General features: G+C 43.3%; 1 protein-coding gene across 3 annotated transcripts in view; it reads right to left on the minus strand.

Moving 5' to 3' along the window:
• The window catches only part of SV2B (synaptic vesicle glycoprotein 2B), a 62504-nt gene that overhangs the window by 16895 nt on the left and 22650 nt on the right, over positions 1-22959 (minus strand). For all 3 annotated transcript variants that reach the window (XM_085070404.1, XM_085070403.1, XM_085070405.1), the window contains 3 exons: positions 11625-12476; positions 1915-2095; positions 1152-1303 (listed from right to left, as the gene is read on the minus strand). In XM_085070404.1, coding sequence (XP_084926530.1) covers positions 1152-1303; positions 1915-2095; positions 11625-12108 — 817 coding nt within the window. In that variant the 5' untranslated portion in view covers positions 12109-12476. The remainder of the gene's footprint in view (positions 1-1151; positions 1304-1914; positions 2096-11624; positions 12477-22959) is intronic.

The raw sequence follows: 22959 nt of genomic DNA on the forward strand, positions 1-22959 counted from the left end.
CTCCCTAGGCTCAAATCTCATAAGGAAAGTTTAATTCATTTTTTTGATATAAACATTTTTACTCCCATAATAAGGAACTCATGAAGCAATAGGTTTTGCAGAGGTCTCATCTAAGCCAGTCATGGTGTTCTAATGATTTCACAAAGTTCCAAAATAGTAGGTGGAACACTGGAAATCAAAAAGAAAACCTACAAAAACACATGTCATCTGAAAAATAATTGTAATGTAAATATCTAAGGGCTTTTTTAAGCAAATGTTGTCACAGATAATAGAATTATTTCTACCTGGCACCACTGCAGTAAGTTTGCCTATTTCTTCCAACAGTCTGTCATATCAGTCAAAAGCATGAATATTTCTTTATACTGAAGTGCTTTAAATGTGCTAAAAATGGATTGATAGATAGGTAAAGGTTAGTGGTTTTCTTCATGGGTCTTGTGAACTGTCCTACTTTCCTCAAACAGGATTTTGCTAACAGCTGGTGTCACTGAATACTGGGGGAATTAATCTTTTCCAGTAGATTTTTGCTTCTGGTGTTTTCCTAGGCTACAAAGAATCCCATGTGACACACAGAATTTTGCTCCTCAGAGCACAAGTACATTACAGCCATCTACTTTTTCATTCCCACTTCCAGCTGAGGGCAGGGAACACACTGCACTCCTGCACCCATTTAGGTGAAGTCAGAAGTGACTTCAGGCCATCACATGCTGGGCAGATGTGTCACCAGGTACACATCCCTGACAATGTGGACACTTGGCTAAATGTGTCCATGTGCTGTCCTTACTGCTATCATTCATAGCCTCCAGTAATTCCCTGATTAAAGTTACTTATTTTTGATAACTGGATCAATTTTTACAATATAATCTCAGTCCATTTTCCCCCGAATGAGTTGACATTTAGATTAAGAGCTCAGGCTCCAGCAGTGCAATTCAAGGGATGTATTTGAGGCTTTGGATGGAAAGCAGCCCTCATCAGTCCTATCTACAGCCTTGGTATCAGTCAATTTATGAGACCTTCTGTGAGCACTTCAGGTAATTTTCAGTGGTGTTTATTTATGCTGGGATGTGTAAGAGCTGTCTCTACCTGTGCAGGGGTTTGGGGTTGTGTAGTGGTGCAGGGATGTGGTGGGGTAGAAAGTCAAAAGCACAAATTACCGTAATGTGGGATGATGCTCCAAGCCATTGCTGAGGCATAAATGCCACCAATCATCCAGAACATGCAAAGCCAGCTCAGGTGTTCCCCCCTCTTCTCACGAGACAGGAATTCAGAGAAATAGGCAAACACGATGGGGAGGGTGCCCCCAATACTGAGGAGAAAAAACAGCACATGGGAAAAATAAGAGTCTTCTTCAATGTCTTTGTGGCTAGGATTGCATTTATAATGAGGGAAAGTCACACTCACAGATGGGCTGCTCAGAAGTGAGACTTGGGGGCAAAAAGCAAATCTCTCTTTGGCTGGACTAGTCTTAGATATCAAAGATGAACAAGATACTTCTCATGCTCTAAAAGCTGAATTTTCTGTACAGTTTGCACAAAGCCAGTGTAGTCTCCTGCTCCTCACCCAGACACCTCCTCTTGTTATTTTGTGATCACTCATTTTAGGAAGGCAAAACACAGGCAGGCAATGGGAACTGCTGAGTGTCTCATTGGAGGCCTTGGGCATTTTTCAGTCTCCCCCACCTTTCTACACAATTTGGGCAATACCAGAAGAGCATCAATGACCAAACTTTCCTACCACTGCAGCTCTAGAGGTCAAGAGTGAGGTAACACAACCACACCTCCTAAATGGCAATGCAATTCTGGCTGGGTATGATGGATGCATCTCCTGAGCAGCTTCCTTGTCCCACCCCACACACCCAAACTGCCCAGCTGTGCTGGGGCTCCACCAGGGCACGGGGCAGATCCACCAGGTACCCACCCGAGGCCTGAGATAAGGCGGCAGAAGAGGAAGAATCCGTATCCCTGGACGAAGGAGGAGAGGAACGCAAAGGCAGCATTGATTGCAAGTGATATGATGAGGCATTGCTTTCTTCCCAGTTTGTCAGCCAGGCCACCCAGCAAGACAGCCCCCACCATCATTCCTAAGTAGACTATCAAGCCTGCAAGTGAGAGAGACAGTCAGCTTGTTAACAGGGTGGAAATAGTATGCAATGGAGAAGCAGAATTTAAAGTGCTCATCCGGCAGCTGATGTCATCTTGGCATACTGTTCACTGGAGATACCCTTATCCACCCCAAATCCCAGATGCCAGGACATTGGCAGGACAGTAATTTTCCCATCTTGTGCCTGTGAGCTTGCAGCCCTTCAGGCAATATGGACATACCCTCATTTGACCAGACCCACATCTTTCCTTCCCAACCTCGCTGCTCACATATCCTCTGCACGTAAGCAATGGCCAGGCGTAAGCAGCTTAGGATGCACGTGTCCCAGCTATGTGCCACCAACAATACAACAGAAGTCTGATGTCTTAACTCCTCTGACCCCCCTGAGTGCAGCAGGATGGAGGATGTGTAGGGAGAGGCTCTGTTAGGCTGCTGTTTATGCTCGGAAAGCCGTGAGAGCAAAGAGACTGATGAAGCATGGCTAAATCTCTTTGCAGTGTTTCATCTCTTTCACTCTCTGCTTTTCTCAGCTGTATCTGAAAGGATCAGTCTGTTACCCAGCCTCACCTCGTATAGCTCAGCTAGTTCCTTTGTTACTGAGGCAAGATCTGGTGTCTAACTAAAGGACAGCTTACTCAAGAGTGCAGTCTTGATCTGAAAATTTGAGAAGGGAGAACCTAAGGCCTGTCTGGACAGTTTTCTCTATAGAGTTACCTCTCTGACATTGTTAAGAAAGATGCATTCTTCTTTTTAACATGACTTCACTAGATGTTCTGCTATGGGGTCCTCAAAAGACAATCTCAGTGGCTCATTTAGTGCCAGGCTGAATAGGAGAGAATGGGTTTTCTCTCCAAATTGTCTCCCTGTATCCTGCTCACTTTGTGCTTGCTACTCTCCTGGGGAACCTGACAGTTGTCCTTGGCTCTTCTACTGCCACTGCTGCAGGAGGGCCACAGATTTTATTCTCTTTTCCTTTATGCAGCTACCAGTGTAAAGAGCACTAATTCATAATGAGCCAATGTTCAGGAAGGTTTTCTTTCGTTTGTTTTATCTACTTCCCAGATGCAGTTCAGAAGAAACTGGTGGCAACCACTGTGTTTCCTGGGGAGGACAGAGGTGCAAGAGGCTTCTCCCAAGAACATCTCCTGCATCATCTCAAACCCCATTGACAGGATTATAGTCTGTGCCTATAGGCTGCACAGTCCTGCAGTGGAGATCCTGATGGGACCTGACCACGGCTGGATGTGATCCAGGTGAGCTGAGCTATTTCAGGATGGAGAACATCTGCTTGCTGGAAAGCAGAACTTGCAGTGCAGGGAGTTCTTGAAGGAAAAAAAAAAAGATGCTTGAGGATGTTTGGAGACTGGGGAGATGTCAGGTTCAAGGCCCAGCTGAGCAGGGGCTGAAGGGAAGCAGCAGTGCTCCCTGCATCCCTGGCCTCAAGTGAAGGCAATGGATGCTGAGCAAGTAAATACACTGCCTTAATAGGAAACATTCCTATTCACTGACTGAAGAAATACAACTAAAAGAAACATTTTTCAGGCATGGTTGACTCTTTGGAGGTTCATGCCTCACCTTGAACCAAACTTGGCTTCTCTTGAGAGCCAACACCTTCCCCAGGTCGTGTTCAGTCAAACACATCTTGGAAAACAAGGTGGCGATGAATGTTTTTGTAATCCATTAATGTTTAAACAAAACAATCAGTCTGGTGGCTGAAGGCAGCTCTGTGCCATCCAGCAAAGCCAGCTAAGGGCTAATGCAGAGTTATCTGGCAGCTGATCCTGTCTTCTTTTTGATTGAAAATGCCTGTACTTGATTTAAAATGCATTACTAAATTAAAAGCTATGCAGCAGAGATCCCTTGCAGCATTTGAAGGACACTTGTCTCACGTTGATCAGATGTGGAAAAGTTTGGATTTCTTAAATCTCCCTATTCCACAGTGGGTCACCTCTCCATGAGCAATTCTTTCTTTTTGATCCACATGATGCCTGATGGGCAGGATTTGTGTGTCAAAGGCAAAAAACCTGGTTTTGTCTACTTTGTACCAGAACTGTGGAGCACGATTTTGCCAACTGTACCTCCACCATGACCATGTGGCTCCATGGAACCAATCCCTGCACTCCCTTCTCTCCCCTCCTAACCTGAGATGTCCTGGTGAGGTGATCTGAAGGTGTGTAAAGGTTTCAGGCTCTGAGCTGAAGAGAAGATACAGACACATCTCAGAGCCTGGGATCTCTATTTCTATTAACTTTGACCTCCAGCTTGTTCACTGAAGTGCGAATTACAGGGGTGAGCCAAAGCAAAAACAGTTTCAGTCCAAAACCTTTCTGAAGGAAGAATCTTAATGCAGTGCTGGATGGCTTAATGCTTTTACCCTGGCTCCTCAGCCACATTTAATGGAGCAACTCTGATGGTAGCCAGAGGAAGGAAGTGATGATGAGCCCTGTATCTACTCCCTGGTGCATCACAGTCACCCATCTGAGAGCCAGCCCTGCCAGCAATGCCAGACCCTGATGAGGAAGGAAAAATGATCTGCCAAACTTAATTTTTTTTTATCCTTTTTTTTTTTTTTCCCAGAGAAAATCCCTGGATGGCAGATGTTCATCCAAATCCTCTTAGTAACAGAAAACATCCCAGGTCAAGAGGAGGTAGAGAGGATTGTTTCTGTCTTCTAGCTGGTGTTTTCCTGCAGTGACTGGTGAGGGGCAGCCTGTTCTCTGGCCAGGAGAGGAGTGGGCTCAGCATGGGATGTGGCAATGCTTGAAACTCAACGTCAAGAAGTGGAGTGGAGCTGTTTTTGTAGAAAACCCCCTGCAGATTCTGACTAAGGAGCCCAAACTTGAGATGGAAGGGAAGATTGTATTTCTGCAACAGAGCATCCATCCATCAAACAGTGAGCAGCATAAACCACAGCAGAGCTGTTAATGTCACAAACTCACCCAGAGGGTGTTGTGTTAATTAGTTGTTGTGTATGATAAATCAGTTGATGGATGGTCCCCTAGAAATTTAAAACAATGAGAAACCTGTAGTAAAGGAAATCTCAGGGACAAGCAGGGACTGTCCACTTGGCCAGGTTCTGAGGGGAAGGATCCTGGTTATGGAAATATGTGCTTCAGGGTTGAAACAAAATCAACAGAACACTTCATTATCATGGAGAGGTCTTTTTTTGGTGAAGACTGCATGTTCTGGCCAATATAATTAAAATTTTGGGGTAGCTTCTACTGAACACTCTGTCAGCTGGTGGATCTCAGGACCTAGGGTGCAGAACAATCTGCTTTGCAGATTGCTGTGTCCTGGATTATCAGCAAGGTGGCAGAAACCCAGGGAGGAGTGGAACTCCAGGAGGAGTTACTCAAACAACCTCTTTGCAGGGAGACAATCTTCCAGAGAACACAGTGATGGTTGCTACCTCTGAAAAAGATACAGGTAGCAACCATCAAGGAAACTCAAATTTTAAGGAGAGTTGGACCAAGAAAATTGATCCCAAAATGGTATTTCTTTTGCTGGGTTAGTTCTGTCCATCAGATATTCTACATTACAATGGTCTGCACCAGAATCTTGACTTCTAAACTTGGCTTCAAACCACACAGACTTAGACTGTGCTGAGAGGGATGAGTTTCCAAATGGACACATAAGGTGCTCAGATGGAATGTTAAGGGCAACTCTGAATAAGCCATTATTTGCAGACTATTCCACAAGTCCTGGAGTATAATGAATGCCTGTGGGAAAGTCTGCTGCAGCCTCCCATAAAAGTGGTGGAAAACCATAGAGCTGAAATTCTATGAATAAATTTTGGGTTATGACTCATCCATTGCTGAAGTTATAAGGAAAATATGTGACCACTGACTGGGCTTATTCCCACTAGAAAAGAGGTAACATATTTAGCATTTTCACACTAAGAAATTTATTAGCCTTTACTGAAGTTGTGTGCTCTGTGTTAGACAGGAATTTGGAGTTAAGAGATGAAGTTCTAGGAATAAGGAAAGGAATATACTGCAGATATAGTACATGGCTCTGTGTGTGCTAAACTGTATTTTTACTACTTCAATATAGCTAAAAGTAGACTTCTAAGGGTTTCAGAAAGGCAACAAAAAATTCAAGGTTTACCTAAATCTGCATCACAAGCATGAATTTTTCTCGTTGTTAGTTAATGGGATTAAAGTTCTTAAAAAGTAGGCACATCTAAAAATAATCCCTTTTAAGACAGGACAAGGAACCAGCAACCACAGGAACAGGAAAGCTCCTACCTGCTTTCAAATCCCAGGCCACTACCAGTACAGCCCTATGGTAAAAACGAGGCTCTTGAAGAGGGAAAGCATTAATTAACAATAACATTAACAAATAATGTTACTGGTGTAGAATCTGTCAGGGATGCACCTTCTGGACACAAACAAAACATTGTGAGTCAGGTCTGGACAATTTGGGAGATGGATGTGGCAAGGCAGAATCCAACTGTAAGCAATTGAAAGAGAGGAATGAAGTAGGGATAGTCCTGACTCTCTTGTGCTGTAGTGGTGGCTAGCATGTCCTGGAACAGGGAGGGTCTTGACAGAGGATGAGCTGAGAGCTGGTGACCTTTCCCCTTTTTTTCCTCCAATTTTTAATCTGCTCTTCCTTGTAGGCTTATTAGTGCTTTCCCCATGAACCAACTCGACCTCTTAAATGGAAGTCAAAGGAAAAGCTTGTCCCATTGCCCTCTCCTTGCTGATTAATACAAGCAGTGACACTCCTTCCAACGCCAATGGCTCTGGCACTGAGAAGGGAATCACCCATGGGAAAGGCAGCTTTCCATTTTGGGAGATCTGCGCGTGGCTGTTGGGCAAATCTGGCTGCTGGGATGGCAGGGACTGTGGAGGTGGAACCAGGGTGGCTGTGTGAGCCCATGGGGCTGTGTGAGCCCATGGGGCTGTGCAGGTGGAACCAGGGTGGCTGTGTGAGCCCATGGGGCTGTGTGAGCCCATGGGGCTGTGGCACAGCATGGCTGAGGAGATGCCCAGCCAGGCTCAGCACTGCCAGCAGGGTGTGGATGGTGTTTGTGCTCAGCCAGCTCCACATCTCCCCACGGGACTTGTCCAGCACCACAATATCCGTGGGACCATCTGGTTCTCCCCACCCAACCGCTCTGCTAAAGCAAAGATTTCAGCAGAGGAGGCCAAACAAAGCCTTTGCTGTCCAACAAAAACCTGCTTGCCCTGGAATGTGTCAGATGAAATTCCCACAGTGTTTGCGGATGGGGACACAGCCATCCATCCCTGTATCAGACCTGCACAAAGTGGGGGGTGATCCCAAACCACAAAAACACTGCTTTTTTCACTACTGCTCGAGGTGATGATGCTCCTTGGACTGCATCTCAGGCTGAGCATTTCCACCCAAGAGCAAATGGTGGCTGCTGTGTTGGGGGTCCATGGCTTTGGAGAAGCCAAAGAGGCAGGAAATAACCATGGCAGAGCCTGGGAGCCGTGGCTGGGCTTGTCTATGCTCAGCCACAGGAAAAAAAAAGATGTGAAGAAAAGCCATTGAGCTCTGCAGAGGGGATTAGGATTTACTGTCATATCAGGTGAATTCGGGTCAATGAGAAGCTGTGACCAGATTTTATCTCAGCTGATAATAAAACATCTTCTTCACTCGACTAAAAGCAGGGATGTTGTTACACATCCTGTTTAACCTGACTCACACAGCTAAGCTTCAATTGCTACATAAAAGCATAATTACTTATAGGATCTTTTTTTCTAGTTTTTTTATCCAACATTGTGAAATTAAGAGTCTGTAATACAATATTCTCCTTTAAAAAATTATTATTAAATCATGAAAAGGAAAAGGGAGCCTGAAAAAGCAATTTTATTCTCAGCCTTGGTCTAGCTCTTTTAGAGTTATGGGCAAAGCCCTTAAAAGTTTCCTTGTCTCAGTTTACTGAACTGTGAAATGACAATAACACAACTGCAGTTCTGGGATCTGGGAGAGCTGATGCTTTATCTGTGCCTTGGGTTTTTTTATAATGCAGGATGTGAAGAAGTTTAAAACATTACTATGTCATTATCTTTTATACTTGTTGTATACTTACAGCTTGCAAATATAATATTTAATCCTCTAAGAAGTGATTTATAGCATGTAAAGATATATATTTATGAGATATTTCTCCAAATAATGATACTGTGTGCCTTTCAGCAAATAAGTAAATAGAAATTTAATTACTCTTTTGGTTATCCTTAGCAAATTAAAAAATGTTTCTGATAGGCTGTATCATACTGACAAGAAATATTCTGTTTCAGTAAATTTAAGAACTGAATTATTATTTTGACTGCTGATGAAAGCTCAGCAAAGCAGATCTTTCAAATGAATATGTAAAAATAATGTTGTTCCATGTTACCAAACTTATTCTTAACAACTTGTATTAAAAGTTGATCAAATCAAACTGCTAAAATATATATACTGCTGTTTCTTTTTTTTTCCCTGGGTTTTTTTTTTTTAATACCCCTGAAATCATCTTTAAATAGCATTTCTCATAACTGAAAAACTCCAAATATGTGTTTTGTCCCACTGGGGATATCTAGGGCTAAAATAGCTGTTAATTTGCATCTGATGGTGAGATGTTTATTTTCAGAACGAAATGTAAACGTTTTCTAAGATGTGTCATATCCATTTCACACATTTCATGAAACACTGTGGGCATCTGTTTATTTGCAATTTTTGCATAATTTGGCCATAGTTTGCTTGATATTTTCCCACGAATGCTTTCCAAGGGAGGAAAAATACGCAATATGCAGAATGTTTAATGCAAAATGTCCTTTCAACAGAAGCTGAACTTCACTAAATTGGTCTTTAGGAGGCATTTGCTTTATCTCTCTTATTTGTCCCTTCCTATATCTGCTGGAGTTTGATTACCCACCTGACTTATTTCCCAGTTTTTCCCTCCCAACCTTTCTTGTTATGGCTGAGACCTTGTGTGTTTAAATGTTAGCAGCTGCCTGGAAGTGACCTTAACTCCACCTGGGAAAACCTGGTTATGTTTCCTCAGCAAAAATGTGGGGAGATAAATGGTTCCTTGGGAATAAACACGAGCTTATCTGTAAATGTTTATTGGTACATGTGGATAATATCCCTGCTTCCCTAAAACCTTGGGATAACTTGAGGGAAAGCTGTGCCTGCTCTAATCACCCCCTGTTCATCCTGTGTAAGACACACTCGTGCTAGACTGTCACTGCACATTAGAAATTGAGGTGAAGGTTCTTTGATAGCCACCAAACCAACCCTGAAGTGTAATTGAACCCTGAATATTAATGAGATCAGCGTGCATTGCCACAGACCATTGAGGGAATAGATTCACAGAGGGACATGAGCTGGTCTTGGAGGCTCTGAGCTTTGTGGGAGATACCTTTATTCCTAGTTTCAGGTGAATGGGAGCTGAAACTATTCTAAGAAAGATTTTGGTGATTATGTTCTTGTCTCCATCAGTAGCGTTTTCTCAGCCTTCCCCTTGGGAAGCTGAAATCTGGCTGTCCTTATCACATCATAGCTGCTCAGAAAAGAGACAAAACCTCCTTGTAGGGGCAAAAAAGGGACACAAGGCTGTGCTGGAGGGAGGTCTGCACCCACACCTCTTGTCCCTACACTGCCCACTCTCCTCTCTGCCCCAAACTACGATGAACCAGCATTTTTTTTTTTTTTTTTTAATTTAATTTATTGCCCCCCCCGTCCCTTTTTGAAGCCAGGAAATAGTGTGAATACAAGCCTCAACAGCAGATCCCTCAAACAAGCAAGCTAAGGACAGGAGAAATTGTTCTGTAAAATCAGGTTCTCACAAGCTGCCTTTGAAAGTGGGCAGGAAAAGCAGCAAGAAGAGTTCTCTTCCCCTCATTAGCAGTCCCAGATTAGCTCTGTTAGTGCGCAGGAGGCTGGAGCTGGGATTGGATACAGACCCAAATGTCTCCTTGCTTATTCAGAGCTTATCAGAACACCCTGAACTTTCAGCCTTGCAAATACTGAGCTGGAAAAAGCAGAACGAGCTCTCTGGGGAGATTTTGTGTTCATTTTTACCTGTGGTTGGGCCAGAAATACTTCAAAGATAGATTTTCCTGTGACATTTGACGTTCTCTCATTCAGGCGCCTGCCAGAACTTGAGCTCTACAGAGTCAGATATTTATGGGGTCAGAGTTTCAGAAAGGCTCAGCTTTCATAGAGTCACCAAAATAAATGACCTGCTTTTCAAAAAAAGGTCTCATCACTGAAAAGACACCAGGCCTTGTGTCCCACAGGGAGCTGGTGAATTCCAAAGTCCCTTTGAAATCAGGATCTAATTGTGAGAGGTTTGCTTTGAGATATGTGACCGGAGATATTTCGAGCTAGAATTTTTAAGGGGTTTGTGAAGCAGAAAAACTTATTAAACTCTTTAAGGCACAAGACTACAAACCTAGCTAACTATAGAAAGAAACATCCTAATCCTCTAGTTCAAAGAAAAATGGGAGAAACAGAAAAGTGAATGTGACCTTACTACACCAAGAGGAGAAGTTTATATAGGGATAATTATCTATTGCCTTTGTCACATGAAAATAATGTAAATAAAATGGAGTCAAGGGCTGGGGTCTAGTCCCAAATCTGCATTTACCTTGCATCAGACAGAGCCTCTGGGCCAGCATGCCTGACCTACAGTCCCTGAGGTTACCCTGTAATCCCTGTACATGTCCATCAAGACACACTCTCTCCCTCCTCAAGCAGTTATTCCAAGAGCTACTTTATTTCCCCTCCAGATGCGCTGCCTATTGCGTGGCTGGCTCTCACTACAGGCCATGCTGGATCCTGTCCTGATTCTTGGAGATCTGGGAGGCTTTGCTGTCTTTGACTTACGGAATTTGGCTTGCCTGTTGTTCAAGGGAAAAAATTGTTCATCCAGACCTTTCCACCCAGTCTCATTCGCAATAACTAAGCCTTGTATTTTGACCTCAGGGACATATTGATAGTGATGCAAAAGGGATGCTGCCAGTAGCCTCAGCTTTAATCTGTGTGCTGCACTTTAATTGCATTCCACAGACCTAAAAAAGAAACCTCCATTGACTATATCTGATCCAGGACATATGGGCAAACTGAGAAGTTAGCAGACGGGAGGAACTAACTGCATAGTTGATTTGTCAGTTGGGACTTTGGGCTGAAGGAAAGGGAAACCTGTCATTTCCAAAAGCTTTGAATTCTGAGTCACTTGACTCACCTTTAACTTTTCACTTATTTATCCTTGAGCACCCCTTTGAGTTTTGCCCTGTGGACCTGCAGACTCTGAGGTGCCTTGCCCAGATCTAGCCTGCAGTGACCAGCGCTGGGGCCACAGCACATTCTGGTACAATTGTGCTGATTTTGGGGAGCTGCCTTCTAGCAGTACATGAACCCCTCTTGAGTCAGATCCACCCAGGCACGACTATGCATAATATACAACACAAGAAGAAAGTCATGAGAAGATCCTGCAACCAGCTGGTCACTAGGAAAATGTGTCCCAGCTGCTGCTCACTGCATTAGAAGAGTTTTCTGCCAGCGGCACTTACCCAGCATCCCTTTGTTGGAACTGGACAAGCACATATCCTTCTCTGCACTGGGAAGAACAAATCCAACCACAAACACCTCCACCCCATCTGCCATCAGTGCCAACCCTAAAACAAAGAAGAGAGTCCACTGGAAGCGTCCATGGCCACACTCTTCAATGATGTTCTCATACTGGTGGGCAAGTTGCTCCTCATCCTCCATCCTCTCGGCCATAAGGTCAGCACGGTCTCTGTACTCATCATCCACGGCAGGGGCTCGCTTCTTCTGCTTTTCTTTGATGTCATCTGGGTGTGGGATCCCTTGGTACTCCCCCTCATAGACCTCATCATCCTCATCGTGGCCTTCTGTAACATCACTCTGGGCATCCTCTTCCTGCGCAGGGTCATCCCCGCCCCGGTAGTAGCCATCATTGGGTGCATCATAGTTGCCATCCTGGTACCTGTAGTCATCTGAGACCTGGTTTGTGTTTCTATATCCATCATCCATCCTGAACAGAGGATTCTAAATGCTGCAGATCACTGCGTGCAGATACTCTAAAATGTGTATGGATTTGGGCAATTTCTGGTGTCGGTTACTTGAACATATCTTCTCTCCTTTCTTTAGAACTGATGGGATGCACAGCTTCCCAGGCTCAGAAGGAGAATTATATATAAAGGTTCTCTTTGACAGAGTCTCACGCAGCTTTTGGTGATGCTTCACTTTTCAGCTGTCATTTGTGACTTGCTGGCTTCTGTGCTTTGGGTGAGAAAAGCTGCTGTCTGGGGAACAGCAAGGGAACAGCAAATTGCACAGCCGGGGAGCTAGGAGGATTTGACAGGTTTTTCCTGATTCATTGTGGTGGTGAAGGTCATGTCCTGAGAAAGAGGAAACAATAGCAATGAGACAGCAGTATGCTTGCAAGCACACATGCACTGAGTTAATTGACCAACATTCTTAATAGATGCTTTTCCTTTGAAAAAATACGGCGACAGAAGAATGTTTTTGCATCATCAAAACCCAATGCCTCAGGAAAAAACAGAGCAATAAAATGTACCGAGTTCAGTGAGAACCCAAAGTAGAATGTAAAGTACCATGTGGTCCCAGTTTCTGTCATTCCTGGAAGTTCTTCCTCCCATATGTGGTCCTGCTTTCCACAGAGAGCAGAACAGCACTGGGCTGGGTTGCTGGAACAGAGCTCTCAGGTTGCTAAATATGTTTCCATCCATCTACTCAGAGCACACTCCTCCCTGGTCCCTACAACTGGCTAACATCATAATGAGACAAAATACGATCTTGGTTTTCTTTTTCATCCAGATCCCAAAATTAATTTTATTTATTGGCTTCTTTTTTCTCCCTAGTGTCTCTCCATCTGGATGCCAGATGTACAACTGGCATGCAGCGTTTGCCAAGACAAAGTCACCAAAAGTCACACCAAGCTCTGTTCTCCCCAAATCTAAACATCAGCAGGGGATGATTTTCACAGAGAGCAAAAAAAACAAAGCTAATACAGACCCACTGCTGTCTGCAGGGAAAACCAAGGGAAGTCAAGACACATCTAAACACATACTCATTCTGGACACCTGATTTCCATTATTTTCCAGGCAGTTTCCAGCCAGCTGGCTCTCCAGCATTCCCCTGCCTCACACAGCTGTAGACACAGAGTTTGGGAGGAGAAGCACATGGGAAAGGGAGTGGAGTCACGCCAGAGCAGCCAGCACAGCGTAGGCATGCACAGAACGTGGACTGTGCTTTAAGCCTTGAGCTACTTGCCTAAATAAAGTGTAAATGAGCTCTGGATTGACATGGGCAGGCACATGCCTGTGGCTGTGTGGGTGTTGTTACCTACTCACTCAGTTGACCTATAGAAACGCAGGCAAACGCACACACTGTAAATAACAGTGCTATATGCAGCTCAAATGACTTCAGAGGAGAAATTCAGTAGCACTTGCTATAATAAAATGCTCAGAAGGGCATCACTCCTGCTGCAAATGCTGTGATTTTCTGGCAGCACAAATGCTGAGGGTAAGGAAGGAGCAGAGGTTTGACTTCTCTGGATTTATGGCCATGCCTTGCCTGTGTTATTCATGGAGCTGCTCCAAGGAACTTCATAAAAGCTTCCTCTGCATTTCTGCTTATCTACCTATATATTTGTGGCCCATAATTACAACACAGCCTCTGCAGAGCCTGCCAGAACCTCTTCCTTCTCTCTGCCCCTCAGCTATTTGTCACTACACTCAACGTGTTTCCTCTTCCCTTTCTTTATGCTGAATCACATCATACATTTTGCATGAAGTGAAAAAGGGTAGGTCATTCTTCCAGGGCTCAAAAAGAGCAATCAATAAAGTAATAGAAAAAAAAAATTAAATTAAAAAAAAACAAAACCCAAAGTCATTCTGATCAGGTTATAATGATCAGGAATCGACAGTGCACAGGAGAAGTAAAGAGAAGTATTCCCATTGGCACCAGAGCTGTTGATGAGCAGGGGAGCTAACACATCTGACAGCCACCAGAAGCCCTTAAGTGAGTTCTACAGCTCTTGTTTCAATGCTGGAGTGTTACCTCTAATGGTTAAAAAAAAATCCAAAAGCACTTCAGAGTTTCAGAACCTCCCAGTCCTGAAGTAACTTTCTTGATTACACAAAGATTTGTGTCATGACTGAACATCATGTTCTCCAAGGCAGTAAAATGTAGTTCCACAGAGACATATTTTCTTTTGAAAAGTAGGGGAAAGAGCCTTTCATTTAAAGAGAAAAAACAAAAGAACAATATGTGCAAAAGAACATGAGGCCTTGCTTTGGAAGTCTTTAAGAATCATCTGCTGGCAGGTCATGCTTCAAAGCGACCTCAAATGTTGGAGCAGGAAGCTCAGTGACCTCACTGTGTTTGTCCCTTTCTGGTTGCTACAGAACTGAATTGAAAACTCATTCTAGGAAACGAAGTAACAATAACACTAATGATCAATAGCAGAACTGATCAGATTCTCCACAGACCCTATCTCTCTTTTTAAAAGGCAGAAGTATGTTGTTAAAGACCAAATGCTGGAAATCTTTTTGTTCTGTATTGAAAGGCTGCTGAGGCTTGAAGTTGGGCTCTTTGCCTCCCCCAAAAAGAGGGCCAAAGATCACAAACTTAGAAAAGACCTATTGAAGCATCAGTGCTCTTTCACTGACACACAAAGATTGGCATTTACCAGATGGAATCACATCTCAGGCAGCCTGAGAACAAATGACATGAGCTGATGAGTCTCACAGACCAGAAACAGTCACCTGTATGGGGAAGAACATGTAACTCAGAGAAAAAGTCATGGCAGAAAATAGTGCTCGGGCTCCCATTCAGTCTGTAGGATGGATATTTTCTGGGATCACCCTAGGAGAAGGGGGCAGTGCACAGAGAAAGGCTATAACTTCAGAATGCTACACTTTTCATATTTCACACCACTTGTTTTCTTTCCTTGCCACATATGCACAGGCTGATTCACTCCAGACCTGATTCTTTAACACCCTTTCACTCAAGCTGAGCTGCACTCACTCATTAACAGCCCCATTTAGCATTTAGATGCGAAATCATGATGTGTCATAAAGATGGCAGGCCTGGATTGCTATAATTACCCTTCACAGTGATGCATGAGAGCTTGAGACAAATATACACATCACACCAAGCCTATTGTAGCACGGTGGGTGTCAGTCTCTTCTCCCAGATAACAAGCAACAGCACAAGAGGAAATGGCCTCAAAGTGTGCCTGGGAAGTTTCAGACAGGATATTAGGAAAATTGCATCATCAAAAGGCTTGTCAAGCATTGGAACAGGCTGCCCAGGGCAGTGGAGGAGTCACCATCCCTGGAGGTATTTAGCAGACATGTAGATGTGGCACTTGGGGACATGGTTTAGTGGTGGGCTTGGCACTGCTGGGTTCATGGTTGGGCTTAATGATCTTAGAGATCTCTTCCAATCTAAATGATTCTAATTACAACCCTTGACCCTTTTAAACTGCCAGTTCTCTTTGAGATACACGGGTGAGGTTTAAACACACAACAAACATCAAGTTCCAAAAGGCAGAGTCTGCAGGGGTGGGAAGGCAGAGGCAGGAAAGCCTCATTCTGGGTCTCCCCAAACCAGCCCATTAAACTGAGTGTTGGACACAAAAAGCTGGAATACATAGGATTTCTGTTCCTTTCCTCCTTTCTTTACAATACACTGTCCACCTTTTCTTGTACTCTTTAGGTCTTCGTTAGCTGAGATGTTGCATACTTAGCCAGGAATTCAGTCATTTGAGCTCTGCAACTCAAAATAGTAACCTAAAGTCTTGGATATCCTCATAATAGAAACTGTATCTACTCTAGGAAAAAGGGATGTTTAAGAAAAGCAGATGAACACCTGCATTTGCCTTTGTGAGAGGGCAGGTTTGGCATGCTGAGGAGATAAACTGGGGCTGGAGGGCAGCAGAACTTGGAGGGGATGCAAAGAAGGGTGAGTTTCTTGTGCCTGGCACTAAATGAAGAGAATCCAGGGCTTGTCAGAGACATGAGCTCTAGCAGAGAACAGAAATCATGTCAAATTAGTGAGCAGGGCAGATATGAGAAGGGTTTTTTTGTGAAATATTTGCACCTTGGGACACGATGGAGTTTCTGGAAAAGCAGAGTGAGGATGCTGCTTTGTGGGAACACGAGCTGTGGGTGCACACTCAGAAATGCATAATGCATATAAATCCAAAATGTGTATCCAGCAGGGAGAGAGCCAAGGCTGGGAGCTGCATCCCAGGGCTTTCCTTCTGCAGGCTCAGAAAGGGAGAACACTCACAATCAACAGCAGGAGAGAGAGGTTATTTGAGCACTGAGGAGAAGGAGCAGGACAGGGACACTATAAAAATGCTTTCAAGGGATCTTTAGCATTCACCAGAATAATCCCTGTGAAACAGATGGCAGAGCAGTTTAATATTCTGCCTGAAGGACAACTCCTCCTGCAAAACATCCTCACCCCCAGAGCTGGTTTCTGCTGACAGCAATGGGAAGGTGCCCAGATCCTACAGTGACCATAAGAACATTCTGCAGTCACAAAGCTGACTGCAAAAAAATTCCTGAGAAGAAATTTTCCTTGCCGAAAAGAGAAAGATAATTATGCAGATAGGTTTCTGTGAAGTTCCAATCTCAGACTCTTAATGAGGTTGCAATTACAAGATCTATTTGTACACACAGAGGGACAGATTTTTGAGGTGCCTAACAAATCCCAGCTCCCAGGGGAGCAGCATCCTGGATTTCAGGCAATGACACCAATGTTATCAGACAGGCTGAGTTCTGCAGCAATGACTGATTTCTGTGCTGCTAGATGGAAGTTGCAGGCTGAGCATCCTGGGCTCTGTCCCTTGGCTTTCTGGCATCTCTGGGTCCCTCCAGACTGCACATCAGGACAGCACAGCCTTCCTCTGGTGGGAATTGCAGATCCCTTGTAGCTGTGTTATATATATATATATATATATAAAAATATATTAATAGATGACAACTTGTGTCCCCGAAACCTTAAACCTTGAATAAACCTGAATTTGGGGGAAAGAGGTGTTTGTGCTCCCTGCTTCACAGCTGAGGACCAGGAAAAGTGCTCCCAAGTCTTTGTCAGGTTTTCAATGAAGCATTGCAGTGTAGTATCTTCTTTTTTAACTAAGAAAACTGCCATTTTCCCTCAGGAGAATTTTGGAAATTTCCCTCTTTCCAACTAGTATAAGTAGTAATAATAATAATAATAATAATAATAATTTTAAAATCTAAAAAATTAGACTGCAACTCCATAATTCACAATAAAAATACTGTCTAATCAGGTCCGGTATAAATTCTTCATCTTATACTGCACAAGGTTGCCCTTTTCATCAGCATTAAAAAAAAAAAAAAAGAAAGGAGGCGCATGAAGATTTGTTTCAAACTGAAACAAAATATTTCATTTAAGAAATGCCAATGTGTCAGATGCTTGATCCATTTTTTATTAAATACATTTGCTGAAACTGACTTTTTTCTCTCCTAAATAATTCAAGTTTGGAACAACAGCATTTTTTTTGCCAACAAAAATTGTACCAGGAGCTTTGATTATGCTCTCAAGGATGTAAAATTATCTCAAGTGCACCTTTAAAGAAGACAATATAGAGAAATACAATATAGGGAATGTAATCCTGCTATTCATAAGCATATGACTAACAGTATCTGACCTCTGTGAGGCAGAAAAGGGCTTTTCTTCCACAGGGTTCTGATTATTATTTGGGGGGGTTTTTTGGGTATTTTTTTTGCTAACATTAAAATTGCTGCTGCAGCCACACAGTTCAACATCCAGAAGAAAGCTGAGCAGTATCATCATTCTCCTGGACAGATGGCAAGGCTGGGTTCTTGGCAAGGATCCTGCAGAGGGAAAAGCAGCAGGATCTGAAGAGAATTTATATGTGAGGGAAGTCAGAAAAAGGAAATGAGGGGGCTTCGAATGCAAAAGGGTAGAAACCAAGCGAAATCAGAAATCAAGGGGCATGAACAGGGATTAATGGTACAAACTACCCTCAGAATAAAGGGGAAAATGGCCAGGGAAAGATGGAAGCCCTGACATATTATTGATCCACAAACTGTGGGAAAAAATGCTTTGTAATAACAGTAGCTCTTGCCTTCATATCCAAGGATTATAAATGCATCTGGTGCCATCTCTGTTAGAGCTCAGCCCTAAGCCTTATTAATTCTTGCTTGACTTTTTGCATTTCTCTTTCACTGCCAAAACAACAACAGGAAAGTCTCAGAGCATAGGACTCTGAAACACTTCTGGAAGAAGTTGGCTGTGAAGGACATCAGTAAAAAAAAAAAAATCCAACCCAACCCAAGCCAAACCAAACCAAACAAAACCAATTATTGACCATTATTTTAGAGGGTGATTGTATCAAAATAGATCACATCTCTTGCAGGTTCTCAGCAGTCACTTTCCTTACTTTGCCTTTCCTTCAAACATCCTAATCAATGTTGGTGATGAGCAGTGAGTCCCTGGGGAATTTCCAGGAGGATGTTCTCAGATCTGAACACTGGCCAGTGAATCAGTGGGATTTAATCAGATGAAAACCTGGTCTCTTTTTCCTTGAAATAAAAGTCAGACCTTGGGATGCAAGTTTTTACAGGATTTTAGACAGGTAAAGGAACACCACATATATCACTAGGAAAAAATAAAATCTGATTTCTCTCCAGTCTCACAAGATTGGAAGTAAAATTTGTCCTTGTAATTAACGTCCAAAAGAAACCATGGTCATCAAGAATTCTTGAAGGAGGACTATATCACAGTCCCAGGCTGAAATTCCATTGTCACTGGAGCAATGTCAGATCCAGATATAATTTCTGAGGTCTCTTTTCTGCTCTTGTTCAGGAAAATCAAGGAGGGTATATGATTTTTCTAGTTCTCTTATTCAGTGACGTGGTAGCTGGAAGCAAAAAGGAGCTACTTTTCCATCAAAGACAACAAAATTACGTGGAAGGGCATGTCAATATATGTTTTTCAAGTGTAAAATTATGTGTTAATGGCTACAACAATCAACTGTGGCAGCAAACACAGGAGGCTAACTGGGTCTGGGCAACAAGAGATTTAAAAATCAAAGTCTGCAGCAGAGCCTACCTTTGAAAAGAATTTGCTTTGAACTCCAGAAAAAAATGTGTCTTTTGTTGTAGCTTCAGAGGAGAGCACAGTATCAAGTGAAAACTAAGGAAAAAACTAGTTTCTCCTGAAACTTTTTTATTATTAAGAAATTATTTGATACATACATAACACAGGTTCAAAAACTCTCCATGGAGCTTGTTAAGCAAGCTATCTGTGCCACAGATTGTGTAAAGAAAAGCACGATATTTGAAAGTCATCGACTTGAAATCATCTGGTTCAAAGAACCGACTTTTCTGCAGTACAGATGGCACCTCCTGATTGCGCCCCTGCAGCACAGGTAGGACATACAGGGTAAAAGTCCTCTGTGCAGTGTAAAAAACATTGATTTGCTCAGAGATGCTGTTAGGGACTCTGGGACAGAGCTCATTTATTCACTGCTCCCACACGGTAGGTTGGAAAAGATTGGTGCTGATGCAGTCCTGGTATATCAAGAAACACAGGGAAACTAGAGCTGGAGTAATTTAATGTGTTACCAGCAGACCTGATTAATTATTTAGAGAAAGCATTTTAGTTCAAAATTCTCTGCTACAAAGTTTATTGAACTGAAGCTGTCCTACAGTTTCTGGATAATCTCTATTGATCTGTGGTGGGTTTTACACATTTCTGGGCAGATGCATGCTGTGTTTGTTCCGCCAGGAGAAAATACTTCTTGCATTGTTTGATCTTCTGTTACACAATCTTCTGTGAGGAGAAACTATTGTGTTTGTAGCTGAAATATTTACAGTAGCCCTTGGATTTGGAAGCACAAATGGACAGGGTATGAGAATGAAGAGTTCAGTTGTGTTTGGTTGAAATGTCCTGATTTATGCTGAGTAAGAATCTGGCTGCACTGCTCCAATGCCTTTACATTTTTTCATTCTCACCCATCCCACAGGGGGAGATTTCTGGTTTCCAGCACATTGCACACTAAAATGCCATTGCCTTATGTGGTGGTGGTGGTGGTGACTCTCACTGCAAAGTGACTGTGGGCTGAATTCAGCTTGTAATTCACTATGTTATGAACTAAGGGACAGAAAGTCCCCCAGACTGTTAGAGGGAGATTACATCTTAAAGTCTGATACTCTGCTGGTGCAGATGCTTTAAAGGTCATATCTAAGACAGTTTGTGCTCCAGCAAGCTGGCACAGCAAACATGGGGCAGATGAAACAAGGAACAAGCATCAGTCAAGCAGAATAAACAGCTTTTCTGAAGTTAGGGGCACAGACTAGCGAGTTGGGTGCTCATGAGATAGATATACAGAGAGGAATGTTTAACAGTAGGAGTTGGAAAGCAACCGCTTAGCAACACCAAGCTATATAAGGAGGGACAGACTACACATTAGGATTCCAGAGAAAGGCCATAAAAGGTCAATTTGACAAGCTGAATATGGATAATGAGTTGAGACAGATGGTGTAAGAGTGTGGTAGCTAATAAATAATGAACAGACTTTGCTTCAAGGAGCAAACGCAGGGAGAAGTTGCAGCTGAGAGCTTAGTCAGAAGGGAGGTGGTGAAGGGGAAAAGAACAAAACCACGGAGGATGGAGGAGAATCACAGCAGGAGGGCTGGTGGGAGAGCAGTGTCTTCTTTTAAGTGCCAGAGTTTAGTGGAAATGATAATTTGCCCAAAGAAGACTTAGAAAAGCATATGCCTGAACTGGAATTTGGCCATCTTATTAACAATTTTTTAGCTGAGAAATTACTCATGGTCTCTAAACTTTTTCTAGATATCTATTTCCTCTTCTCCTCTCCTGTTATCACAGTGCCTAAGCAGCTTACAGTGGTCACAGCTCCCATCAAAGGCTGGGAAAACTTCTCAGGTTTGTTTTGCCCATCATGACTCGAGGCAGAGAGAGAATAAAACTGTATCTGAGCATTGAAATGGAAATGCTGTGTGCTGTCCCACATACTCCAGGGGTCCCTGGGGACCAGCAAGGTGAGGCTTTATTCCAACCTTCAAAACCAGCTATGCTCCACGTGATGACCAAAATAAAGGGAAGCTTTGCTGCCCCACAAATGTTTTCCCTAATGTGGAGCTGAGGCACAAACCCCAACCTGGACACCAAGGAACTCTCAAAGGCATCCCAATGTAGATGCAAATAAAGGAAGGAACTTTCCCAAAATCACCTAAGGGAGCCATATCAGTGCCAAACAACCAGCACATGTTTCTGTTATTTCCTTGTCTTTTTAAATATCATAACGAGCTAGAATCTTTGAGGCTTTACTGCTTATTAATAAACCAGACCAGCTATTAGCATTGCACCTGGCAGCATAAGCCAATAGGAAATTTGATGTTTATTCAGCAACAACGGTGCCCTGCTGCCCTCTCATGAATTTGAGCATTTCTACGTGTGTTTGCCCTTGGACAGCTTATTAGGTTTAACCTTACTGGGCTTGGAGGCCCTGACAAGCTCCCAGAGAGGGCTGTAGGCAATAACCTTGGAAATAAACTGCTTGCAATTCAGCAGATTTCTGCCTGTGTCAGACAGCAAACATCCCTGATTAACTATAAACTGCTTAGCTTATTGGCAAAGATGTGCCTCTGGCTACAAAGGGGATTTGTATTTCATCACACTTGCAACCTGAGTTATTAAATAATGAGCTGCTTAATTAACTAATTCATTAATACATGGCTGTGATGAATAGATTTGCTCCAGTGACAGAGGCATGAAAGCAGAAAAACCCTGAGTGATTTCTAAGTACTGCTTTCTTTCAGGAGGGATTTTACTTGAACAAGTAACCTTACTAAATACCTCTTTCCTTCTTTTTTCTTCCTCTACCTAACAGAGCAGCACTGAGGTCTGCTGTGTCTGTTTTCCCCCAGCACTCCCTGCTCTTGTCCTTTCCTCCTTCCTGTCTTGCTCCCCCTTTCCTTTGGATCCAAAGTGCAGCCAAAGTGTCTTCTGAATGTTGTGCCACAAAATGACCCTTTGCTGTGGCCAGGATTTCTCATCATCCCCAATCTCAGATGGGAGGTGTCAAGTACTGATAAAAACCATCAGTTATTGCCCATGATCACCATCCCACTGCTGGGGCACCAGCCAACCTCCCCACTAACGGAGACAAAATAATTTACTGCACCTCTCAGCAGCCTTTGCAGGACTGTTATCTCCTGTTTTCTGTGGTATTGGAGAGTGTTGAGAAAGAGCTCTGGCAGAGACATTTCCACAGGCTGGAAACTGCTCCTGCCATCAGGAACAGCTCTTTCCCAGCCCAGGATGCTCACGGGTCAGTCTCTCGAGACAGCTGCTCGCCAGCTCCACTGAAGTGTGCAAACACACTGGCCATGCCAGAATTCTCTCTCATTCCCAGAAATCCCCAATAGCCTGTCACAGACACAGCCAACCTTATGCTTCCATCATGCCTTTTAATAGGCTTGATCCCTGTGTTTCCCTTCGGGGCTGCCCAATGATCAAGCCTAAAGGGGCACAGTTATTATGAGATCAGATAAAAGGGGTGGTTCTCAAACTAAATCCAGCCTCTTTCTTTTCTGCATGAGACCTCCAATACAATTGTATTGTGGCCTCAAGGGCTTTCAAAATTGCAAATGCACTGTTCATTATGCACCTTGCCTGTGGAGAAATACAAGTGCAAGCAGAAGCAAATTTAAAGAGACTCTTTTCAAGGTTAAGTGGCAGGGAAAATACTGGAGCTATTGCTTTTTCTCCATTGACGTTCATGGCATTTTGATTAGTTTGACCTTTTTTTTAATATGAAACACT

This window comes from Lichenostomus cassidix, chromosome 10 (genome assembly GCF_008360975.1).
Source record: "Lichenostomus cassidix isolate B80296 chromosome 10, HeHo_3.0, whole genome shotgun sequence".
Lineage (NCBI taxonomy): Eukaryota > Metazoa > Chordata > Aves > Passeriformes > Meliphagidae > Lichenostomus > Lichenostomus cassidix.